This window comes from Papaver somniferum, chromosome 6, assembly GCF_003573695.1.
Source record: "Papaver somniferum cultivar HN1 chromosome 6, ASM357369v1, whole genome shotgun sequence".
NCBI classification, from domain to species: domain Eukaryota; kingdom Viridiplantae; phylum Streptophyta; class Magnoliopsida; order Ranunculales; family Papaveraceae; genus Papaver; species Papaver somniferum.
Window position 1 is genome coordinate 170,556,109 of NC_039363.1, and position 12,179 is coordinate 170,568,287.

The window sequence follows — 12,179 nt, forward strand, 5'->3', positions numbered from 1 at the left end:
TCGACAAAACAAACAATCAAATCATGTTATAATACGTCAATCATATAACTATATTTCCAGAGAATCATGAATGATAATTATGAGACAAAACTAATTCATCTAACCCAAAATTATGTTATGTAAAATCCAACTATTACATAACCAATAATAAAATTAAGTACTCATGCTCAAGGAGTTCATAACAAGAATAAAGAGAAAAGGTTTCATGTTTCTAAACCCTAGAACACAAAGTAGAAGAAGAGATTCTAGGTTTAGAGAAAGACTTTTCTATTTATATGCTTCTCCCATTCCAAAAGGATACTCTTTCCAAATTTAGGTTTTCTCAAAACCCATCTCCAATTGGTCCACCAAGCCCATGTGTGGAAAATACCCGTGTGAAAATCTTTGTCAAAACTGGTCGCCGGGAATTTGGTGTCGCAGGCCGGAAGTTGAACGGAATATACACTGACGGTTACTGGAATATGCTACTCTGTCGCCTGAGTCAAAATAACGGTCTTCTGTAGTCGCCGTCATTTTTAACGGCCAAGTTAACGGCCCGTTACCTGGTCACCTCACCTGAATCGCTGAGTTAACTCGTCTGAATCGGAATCCAACCGAGTCATGGCTGTAATGAGTGTTTCCAGGCCATTTTCAATCATTTCAAAGTTTTTCCCTGTGACAACCTAGCATACATCTATTTATAGCTTCTTTCTCTGTTCATCCATTCACTGCTTCGTAGCTCACCCATTCTTCAAGCCATCTGTCATCTTAGCTCTAGCATCAACACCTACTCTTGATTTGAGTCTCTAGCTGTAGTCCTAACATACATCTAACCACAAAATCACTGAACTCAACCACCAGTTGCAACTCTAATGCCTTCTGCAGCAGGACACCCACATACAACTTCCATTTGCTTTGCATCTTCTGCCACATAATCAGCTGCACACTTCCTGGCAACAATCATCATTTACAAACACAAGCCATTCATGAACCAACAGAAGTTCATCCCCTTCATTTTCATCTTAGGTCTCTAATCTCAAACTCAGGACCATCTCAGAACTCAATCATCCATTGTATTCTCTCTTTTATCATTTCAAACCCTGATTTCTCATTCAAACCCACTCAACTAGCAGCACAATCATTTCTACCTCAAATTAGAGAAAACCCATGTTTCCTTATCATCGAATTCTTCTTCTAAATCCTTCAATCAATCTTCCTTAAATTCCTGAATCAAATCAAACACTGCAAAACCCTTCTTTTACTGATTCTTCAATCTGAGAACATCACCATCTCCTCTATGAGCTCAGATCTCAATTGTAACCGCCAAAACCACCACTGCATCACAGAACATCACATCAACCTCATTTCATACCCTGCAAAACACATTTCGTCACAGCAGCAAGAACAACTCTCACTCATCTCTGTAATTTCAACTTTGAATTTAATAAACTCAAAGTCCTTCTCCGAGATTCTAACAGCAAACCCCAATTTCTAATTATCTCAGATTGACTCTCAACACCACTGCCAATCTCTAAATCAAACCAAACCCACCTTGAATCTGTTTTATATCTTCTTCCTTGCTTATCATACGTTCAATCATCTCAAACCCATTTCAATTTCTTCACTTCATCTCGCCCCTGAATTTCAGCTCCTCTTCTCTCAATTTCTCGATCTGTTTCTTGGTTATAACAGCGGCAGCTGCGCTGCTTTTCTTCGTTTCTCAATTCCAGATGGACAAAATGATTGAGAAAGAAGAGGATTCTTCTCGATATAGGGTTAGGCTGGATTTGGGTGCTAACAGCACACCCATCTTTTGGATAAGGGCTACTAAACTGTCTTCCCCTTAACCACAGCTGACTGTCTTTAGTACTCCTCCAAAATAGAGTCTTCCCTTAACTTTATGGCAGCTAATAGCGTCTGCCCGTGAAATGATAATTTTGCCCTTTTTGCTCAAACCGGGTGATTTCTTCTTCTTTTCTCATAATGACTCCATTGCACCTAATAAACTCAAATTCACACATAAGATACATAATTCACAAGAAAACTCGCAAAGAAAGCATAAATACTAGATACTAAAATTAGGTGTTTTAGACACCTATCATACGCGTACCCGTACGCGTAGTGGCGGAAATTCATGTCCGTGAAATTCTGCTGAGCTTGGAAACTAAAACCAACTCAAAATCTGGTAGCTAAGGTACGCATACCCAAGCTAGTTATTTCTCAAATCGGTAATTCGTGGACTTAAAACAATAAATTATAAGGAATGCAATCTTTGAAAACCGTGGGTATATTGTTCATGAATTGATTCAAATGAACCAAACTGATTTTGTTTCAATTGTGTCTATGTATAAAGACCTAAGCAATTGAACAACTCTTGAACTAGTTCTTATGAGTCATTTGAACTAGTTATGAGAAAGATGAATACGGTAAATATGAAAGCACTCATATGGCTAACCATTGGTCAACCATTTGTGAACCAACCAATGTACACGTTTAGGTACGGTTACTCAAACCTAAATGAATACATTTCATTTGTGTGTGACAAACTAAGTTTCGATCTAACGGTTGAAAGATATTATCTTGGATAAATCAGGTTTTTCATCTAACGGTGATTATTGAATGCTTTGTTACCAAGGTAACTTAGATTGCAAACCCTAATTTGAAAACTATATAAGGAGGCGTCTAAAAACTGTGCAAAACTAATCCCTACACCTCTTGGGTGATACTAGTTGGTTTGCTAGAGTCGATTCTCCTTTAATCGTAGATTTCTTCTCGAGACCCTGTCGATTAACGACTGAAAGACTTCATTGGGATTGTGAAGCCAGACAAAACTACTTCTCTTGTAGTTGAGCGATCTGATCTTTCCATTTTCTATCGTACGAGTTCAATTGAATAATTGACTTTAGATTATATCTCCGATAGGGCAAGATAAAAAGAAATCACAAATATCTTCGTCTCATCGTTTGTGATTCCACAATATCTAGTTTCGCTACCATATGATTTAGATTATTGTGAGGTGATTGATAATACTAGGGTGTTCTTTGGGAATATAAGTCCGGTTTATCAATTGGTTCTTGTTCACCTTGACTTTTATCAAAAGACAGAACAAAACTTTTAGGTTTATCTGTGGATACAGATTTATCTATCCTTGTAGACTTTTCTGTGTGATACATATTTGTTTATTAAATTCTTCGAATTTGGGTCGTAGCAACTCTTGGTTGTGGGTGAGATCAGCTAAGGGAATCAAGTGCGTAGTATCCTGCTGGGATCAGAGACGTAAGGAGCGCAACTGTACCTTGAATCAGTGTGAGACTGATTAGGGTTCAACTACAGTCCAGACCGAAGTTAGTTTGTAGTAGGCTAGTGTCTGTAGCGGCTTAATACAATGTGGTGTTCAAATTGGACTAGGTCCCGGTGTTTTTCTGCATTTGCGGTTTCCTCGTTAACAAAATTTCTGGTCTCTGTATTATTTCTATTCCGCATTATATTTTGTTATATAATTGAAATATCACAGGTTGTGCGTTGTATCGATCAATAGTGAAATCCAACCTTTGGTTGTTGATTGGATATTGATTGATCCTTGGATATTGGTCTTCGGTACCATCCAAGTTTATCTCTCTTGTATTTAATCGAGACTCGCAGATTGCTTAAGTAAGATTTAAATCAAGAGATAGAGATATTAACTCCTTGATATACTTTTTATTAAGATTGAATCTGACTGTCTAGTTGATTCTCTTAAAAGTATATTAGAGTTAGTCCATACAGATTGCTAATTGAAATATTGGGTGAGGTTATTAGACCCCCGCATTTTCAGTTGTCCATTGGTTTCTTATAAAATCTTTTGGGAGAAGAGAATGACGCCTTTATTATCTGTTTTTAGAGTTCATAACTTTTTCATTCTTTCTCTTCTTTGTCTCTTACTGTTTCTTCTTAACTTCTTGTCTCCTATAAAGAAGTTTATCATGTCTGGGAGAAACTCTCCATCTCGACATCCAATACGGTATGGTCCCCTTCCTTTGTTTTTCCTTTTGTTTTCTCTGGTGGTTTACACCGTTATTTTGAACTGTGTGACTGTCATATTTGTTTGGATCAATGGTTCTTGCCATTGTTATTTTGGATTATGTGATCATCATGATTACTCTAATCAACGATTTTCTTCATTTTTCTTCAACTGTGATGTTTCTGAGAATCGCTATTATCGTCTCTGTCTTTTCGTTGTTTTTGCCAGTTTTTCACTGGTGTATGTTCTGATTCATCTCTGATTTGTTCTTTTTATTGTTGATATGAGAGCTGTGGAGCCTCCTGGTACCATCCGTACTTCCTATTTATCCGATGAGGTTTTTTTGGAAATGGTGAAAGTTACTCACCGTCTGAAAAGATTCGACGTTTCTTTTGCTAGTCCGGCAGGTCAAGCCGGCATCTTGACCAAGAATATCTTGATGGATAACCCTTGTGGTCCCAATGAGATCATTGTGACCGTATGCCAGCTAGATGCAGGACTTAGCCTTCCTTTATACTACCCGCTAGATCCATTTCAGTACGAGATCCTTTGCAAGCTTAGTCCCCAGCGAGGTATTTATCAACCTAATGATAACTTCTATGGGATTATGCTAGAAATTAATCGGCGAAGTAAAGGAAAAGTTAATGTGCATCCGAGGAATGAGTTCGTGTCTTCTCAGATGGATTTGCACACATCCGATACTTTTGTGGATAACTACTGGTGTCAGCAGTCGTCCGATGCATTTGAGGGATTCAAGGTTGGGATTTATAGATCTCGCAAATCTCCCACGGGTCCTCGGCTCATGAACGACTTGGATCCTCCTCTTGCTACCAATATTACGCTTCGTAAGACTCATGATCCTAAATGGTTTTTGGTTCCTCTTCGCATTGTGGGGCCCTACATCTTTGGTTGGGATGAGCTTGGCAATGTCCTTCCTGGGATTCCTGATATACATAGTCATATGCCGCCTTATAATCCATGGGAGCTTAAATGGGTTCCGTCTCGTAGACGTCCCTTGTCGTCTCCCCACACTATTGAGGATGCTAAGGTAGAAAATATTGTCTTATTTTTTTAACGTATATATACATTGCCCCTGTTTTATGCCTTAACATTCGATGTTTTTGTGTTTTTGACATAGGAGAAGGGTTGTTGATGGCTCTGGGCCATCTACTGCTTTTGTGGAGGTTGCAGGACATGCTATGGAGGTTGATATTGGTGCTTTATTTGGCGAGAACGAGGTGGTGGACCTTGGCGATGCATTCTTTGATGATCTTGACCAAGCTTTGTGGAATGATCCCGTCAATCCCGATGGTGTCATTATTGTATCGGGTGTGAGCTTGCCCCAGGCGAGTAATCTCGCTTACAAGGGTGTTGTTCCCGATACGAGTTCTCAGGTTGGTGGTGGTGTTAATGTTAGTGGTATTCTTCATGTGGTTCTGAGTGTTGGTACTCATGGTGTATCAAGTACCTTTGTTGGTGGCTTTCCTCCTGCTCTGACGGTTCCGTCTAGTTCGTCTTCCACTGTGTATTTGTTCAGTGGTGGGTCCGAGGCGATGAAAATACTCGGATCAGTACGCTCGTCCGAGCGAGGACGAGCAAGCTCGTATCTTAACTTCTTTGCCTAAGTCCGCTCAGCATCAGCTTGTGCATGCGGTATGTATTGAACACCTAACCTTGGTTTATTAGCTTTGAGTTTCTTAGTGCCCCAGTTTTGACTGCTATTGTTGTCTGATTCACTAGAGCAATAGTTTGAGAACTGGTATGCTGGCTGAGGCCTGTGTCACTAGGAAGCGATCCAAGGCTGCCGAGCAAGAGTTCTAGCAACTTCGTGCTGCTGTGGAGATGGCTAAGCAGGAAGACTTGTCTTTTCGTCGGGATAAGAAAGAGTTGGAAGGTATTTATTTCCTCCTTTGTCTAGATTTTGCGTCTCCATGATAGGTTCTAGATTGTTGAATAGTCCCTCTATTGGTAGCCAGCATCAAACAATTGGAGGAGAGGCTAGATAATATTGGTTGTAGGCATGGCGAAGAACTTGCCAATTTGAAGCTCGATGTGAGTTTTGTTCAATGCAAGATCGATGCCTTAGAGCAAGAGCAAGTTAAGTTGCAGACCGACGTGGATGTTCATAGAGATCGCATTGTAGAGCTTCGTGCGATGTTGGATAAAGCTAAGCAAGTGGCTGTAACTCGCTCGGATGAGATCAAGCTGCTCCGAGCTCAAAAGTATGAGCTCATTGAGTGGCAGTCTAGTTGTATACCCTTGTTGGCACAAGCAGATGATGATAGGGCAGAGCTTATTCGGCTCAAGCGAGAGTTTATCGAGCTTGAGAAAGATCGTGATAGTCATATGCTATCTTTTCCAGCTGGTGATGTTGCCATAACTCCTGTGGAAGCACAAATTAGTGCCTTAGATAATTAAAAGTCCCAAGTGGAACAGACCTTGTCCTCTATTTTGATTGAACATGAAGGTTGCCTGATAACGGCTTTGAATTCTATCCATATCATGTGTTTGTGGGTAATTTTTGTTATATTGACTGTCTCCTTTTATTTTCCTTGCAGAGGCTCGTAAGCGCAATGCAGAATTGGAGAGGCAATCAGAGGAGGTGAAGGCAGCGAGACAGAGTCTCGATGAAGAGCTCAATGAATTGGTGAATAACCATGAGGAAGAGCTGGCGGCTGAACGTGCTGACAAGAATGAGAAGTTGAGAAATCTTCACGTGGAGTACAAGGCTATGATAACAAATGCCTGTAAAGTATCCATCCTTCGTGAGCGTCAACAAGTCGCTGCGGCCGCTGCTGCTAGCGTTGCGATCCCACCACCTCCTGTCGAGCCCGAGTCTGAGCAAATTGCTTCTGATACTGCCGAGGGCTAGGATCAGATGGACACTGATTAAAGGTGCTCCTGGTGATGAACAGACTTGAACTTGTCTGCTTTCTTGTTCGTGTAAGTGTTTCCTTTTAAGGACTTATGACTTCCTTGTTTTAACATTTGGACCTCGTGTTGTATCCGAGGTTATATGTAGTAAACACCGTTTGGTATGCTCTCATGCTCCTTGTGAGACAAAAAATACTTATTTATTTTTGGAAAGTCCTCAAATGTGGGAGGCATTATTTTGCTACTTATACTTTGATAAGTCCTCGTATGTGGGAGGCACTTTGATATTTTCTGTTAACTTATCTAACAGTATGAATGGTGACCGCTTGCTTCTTTATATCTGTCATGCAATGGTCCCGGGTTGTTGGTTCTAAGGGACTTTGGTGTATATTTTTGGTCCAACCATGGGTGACAAAGCCAAGGAGTGATCAGTTCCTTAATTGGATAGGTCATCTCTTATGGTGTTGGATTTTGAATATAACATATTTCCCTTTTCGTTTTGTACCTTCTTGGGCTTTTAAATAGTCCAGTTTAGGTTACACTTGCCTCTTGGTTGAGTGATCAGATATTTGAGTCGCTTTCTTTTTAACCATGTTTTGAAGGGCGATATCTCGGTCAAGTGATTCTTTCCTTGGCTAGAGGTAAGTACCTTGATTCTGGATATCTCCTGTTATGGAAGGACATCATCCGATTTCATGATCGTGATGGCATTACCTTAGGTCTTGTGTCCGTCTTAGGTAGCTTAGGTATTTTACCCGCATCATTCCTTGTAGAATGGAAGGTGTGGCTAACACCGTGCCATAGTCTTGATGGTATTTTGTTATAATGCAAGTATGATATGATTATTCTATATGCAAATAAAAAGCAAGAAATCAAAAAATAAAGAAAAAGAATAAAAACAAAAATAAGCAAAAATAAACAAAAATCAAAGCAAATGGATGAATGTGCACAAAAGGGGGTAGTTTTATTAATCTCAAAAGAGGGTTTATAAACCCTTAGTAAATTTGAGGAATGTTTCATGACCTTTTACAAGTAGGGATTAAGCCTCATTCTCATAATTTGACCTTCTAAGCGTTAGCCTGTGTGGGCATTATACTGCTCTGGGTACTTAATTTGTTATGGGTGTATTATTGTTTCCCCCTTGAGTTCGGGAAGCCTATGTGCTCCACTATCTGCCTCGGCGACGATCGCGCGGGCTCCTTTTCGAGTTGGAATCGGTTTCTCCGGCTCGTGTTGGCGTGGTATCATCTTATGCCAAGCTTTGTCGCCTAAGTCAAGTTGTCTCCGATGAGCACACTTGTCGTGTCCTCGGTTAGGTCTCCAATGATATTTGTTGATTCTCTGAGGGACCAAATCTTGGTTCTCCTTGGGATTGGTTGGCTTCGAGGTTTCCGGCTCCGAGGTGAGGTTCTTTCCTCGTGCTTTAGTCCCTGTCATTGGGATCACCGCTTCAGCTGTTGTGATCGCTTCTGTATCGAAAGTGAGAACAAGTGGGGTTATTTCTGCCACCACCCTATGGATGGTCCGACTTGCCCATAGTATGTTACATAATTGATCGCTTCGACTGGCTCCATGTTTTTCTAAGTTCATTCTGATCGTATCAGGGATCGCCTTGTTAGTGACCCTTTGAATGTTGCTTCCACCATCCGATGTGGCGGTGGTTGGGATATATATCATAACGATATGTATCGTGATTTAAGAGAGTTATAGATACATCGTGGTCTTGGGTGTGCCTAAGGGTTGTGTTTTCAACCCATTTTGCAAAGTAATCTTGTACAATGATTCGCTGCCCTGTGCTAGCTTGAAGGGGTCCGACAATGTCTGCTCCTCTCTTGGTTAATGGCCAAGGGTTTAGTACAAGTCTTGAAATTCCTGAGGGGGTGCGCCTTCGTCTGTCCGTCTTATGTTGCTATAGGCCTGGTTATTTTCTCCTAGTATTTATCTATGTAGGGCCAAAGATGCTCTTGTAATCTGGCTTTGCTAGTCAGGGTATTGTAACCCGAGTATCTATCCATTAGGGATAGTAGTTCACGTGCAGGTGCTGCATCTGTGAGATGGTTAATATTAAGGAGTGGAAGACTTTTTTTTAACATGTCTTCTCAAGTTCGCAGGTGTCAGCGCTGACTCGTATGCCTCCATTTTTCTTTGGCATCTTAGCCATGTCAGACACCCATATTCGATGCGGTATTTTTCAGACGACTCGTATTGCTTGTGTTTGGTCTGACCCTTCGTGGATCACCTGATGGTGAGTTGGTGTCATTTTGTGCATATTCTACCTCTTAGGCTTGCACTCTGGATCAATTCTCAATTGATCTTGGCACAACTCCGGTTTGCTTCCGATCGTGCCCTTCATACGCCATGCTCATGTTGATTTGTTCTCTTCATTTATAAAAAGGGGGTATCAACCTCTGGGTGGAAGTTGGATTCATACTCTCCTTCATCGGAGAGGGTCTGTGATTGCTATAATGGCCATGTAGGCGACCCCGAGGTCATGGTGTTGCACGAGACTGGAGCATCGTCTGAGTGCTTTGGCTCACTAGCTATTGCTATGTAGTCATGAATCTCAGCCAGGTTATTGGCATTCCTGGCCCTCCTTGCCTGCGCCTTTGGGGATTTTGTTTTGTTTTCGCCATTCTGAACGTCCATCTTGTAGCAATATTGCCTCACCGGAGTCTCCGATGATTTCTGCAATTCCATCGGGCGTAGGGATCCTTAGCCTCTGATGGTAAGTCGAGGCAACTCCTTTGATCCCATGGACCCAGGATCGCCCGACAATAGTTGTGTAGGTTGAAAGCACATCCACTACATAGAAAGTGGTTAAGGTGGGGATTTTTACTACCCGAATTTCCAATGTCACCTCGCCCCTTGGGCGAGTCGACGAGCCGTTGAAGCCAAATATGTTGTAGGTGGAAGGTATTAGGCAGTCATCTCTAAGACCCATATGTTTGAATGTTTCATAAAATAAGATCTCTACAGAGCTTCCTCCATCGGTTAGGATTTTAGGCATGGCCCATGGCAACGCCTTAAGTTTTGCTTCCTCACCTTCGTGTTCGGGAAGTGTGATGGCCATCGTGACCACTAGCGGGTCGTTGTGGTTCCGACCTCCATCAGGTGCCTCCGAGGCTGAAAAGATGGTAGGAAATTTCATCCACTCCTCAATGGGGGGATCTCTAGCTACACTGAAGACTTCGTCACCTTCGAATTTTCGTTTGTGAATTCGTCCTGTGATATTTCCTTCAGGAGCGGGAGAAATGATAGCTGAGTGCGATATCGTATTGCATCCTAGATATTGTGCCTCACGAGGGATTTCCACACGATGTATGGGTGCCCCAGTGGCTGGTTGGATCGCCGGTTACGCGATGTACTCTTGGAGCTTACCTTCATCGATCATATCCTGCACCATCTTTTTCAAGTCTCTGCGCGAGTCTGTCGTGTGACTATGGAATTGATGGAACTCGCAGAAGTCAGTTCTATTTTTGGCCCGCTTGGGCTGCTGACCTCTGTACCATGGGTAAGTGATTTTGTATTTTCCGTCGATCTTCTTGAGGATCTCGGATATGGGGGTGCTTAGTTTCGTGTAGACTGGGTCTACAAACTTTCCCTTCTTTTGCTGGGCTTGGTCTCGCCCTTTCCATCCTCAACTCCGATGTTTATCGAACTGGGTTGACCCGTTGTTGGGTCGCCCTGCTCCTTGGGCTGGCACTTGGGGGTTCTGCGGTTCTACCACATTTGCTCCTCTACTGGTTCCTTTTACCAGTTTATCGTAAGTACCGTATTGAAGTTCTTCAAGGGCCACGTAGTCCTCCTGGATTTCTCTCAGCTTTCCCAAATTCTTTGGCATGGTTTCATACATGCAGACGAATATGGGGTCTGTCTTTCTCAGACTATTTTTGAAGCCCAAGATCGCGTAGGCCTCGGGGACTCTTCCGATCTCGGCGCATAATTTTCTCCATCGTGTTACCAGAGAGCGGAGTGTCTCATTTGGTCCTCGGGCTAACTGACACAGTGCGGCAACTTCAGGTTTGACTCTGTTGTTGTGAATGTATGTTTCTAAGAACAACTCTGATAGGTGAGCGAATGATTTAACCGATCCTTTCGGTAAATTGTTGAACCACATTAAGGCCTCGTCTTTTAGACTATCTAGGGAAAACTTACACAACACCACATCGTACTGATCCCACTGGGTTAGGGTCATGCGGTAAGTTCTAAGATGTTCAATTGCGTCCCCGATCCCAGTGAATGGAGCTGTGAACGTCAGAAGGGAAAATTTCCTTGGAAATTGTTGTGTTAATAGGTTCTCGGAAAAGGGAGATTGTCCTGCCTCCTGCATTACCTCTGCCAACTTCTTGCTTTCTTGTTTTCCTATAGCTTCTCTACACATAACTGATGAGTGCCAAATATTGTATATATTTATCCCTTTTTGTTGGCATTTAACTCATCTTTTGTGCATTAATTCTACATTTTATCCCATATTCTGCATTTTCATTGTTTTCAAGAATAAATATTTTTATTAATTAATTTTGCATTTTTAGGTAATAAATAAAGTCGGATGACTTGCGGAGCAGAAAAGAGCAGAAAAGTAGTGAAAAGCCGGAAGAAATTACGCAAGGAAGCCGCAAAGAATGGTGCGCACAAGTCCAAAAAGCTAGGAATGGGCTCAAGAACGAAGAATTGTGCTTAAAGAAGATATGGGCTTGGCATACCCAAGGCCCAAAACCCTTACCCAAACCCATTTTCTATATCCATACCCGCCTCCATTCTCAGCCGTTAGATTGGATCCATCTCATAATCCAATGGTCGCTTCATTAATGTGCATCAAAATCCGAGGTTCTTGTCAAACACCATAGTGCTTAAATTCCAAGCCTTCAGATTAGATTGCATTTGAATCCTACGGTCTCTCCTTTTCCTGCTCATCAAATCCCGATGATTCCGCTCAACACTACAACACCTAACCTAATCTTGCACCGTTAACTTTGATTTATTACACATCTAACGGTCGCTACATGCTCTGTTCCATCTCACCGTTGGATCTACCTACCAGGTTCGCATCCAGCGGCTTCATCTCACTGGAAATCAAAAATTGATGAACTCGCCTCACACCAAAACAACCCTAGGGTATATTAGCCAAAAATTGAAGAAACCCTAATCTTTTCTTCTATCCTCCTTCTCTTTCCTCCCTCACCCGTACCACCACCTTCCTGCCGCACCAGTTCCATCACCACCACCTTCTCCATCAACAAATCCACCTTCTCTACCACCAACTCCTCTGTCTCAATCATCATCATCCCCTACTCTCTAGCCATCTATTACATCAGCCCATCACGCC

The 12,179-nt window shown here is 42.0% G+C and overlaps 1 protein-coding gene across 1 annotated transcript; it reads right to left on the minus strand.

The window, feature by feature from the left end:
- Nucleotides 1–10,490: 10,490 nt before the first annotated feature.
- On the minus strand, nt 10,491–11,234 carry LOC113291796. The gene has a single exon (XM_026541289.1). The coding sequence runs from the start codon at nt 11,232–11,234 to the stop codon at nt 10,491–10,493; it is 744 nt and encodes a 247-aa protein (XP_026397074.1).
- Nucleotides 11,235–12,179: the final 945 nt, after the last annotated feature.

What these genes read in the sequence shown, in the direction of transcription:
- LOC113291796 (XM_026541289.1), bottom strand. Translation starts at nt 11,234, where the DNA reads ATGTGTAGAGAAGCTATAGGAAAACAAGAAAGCAAGAAGTTGGCAGAG.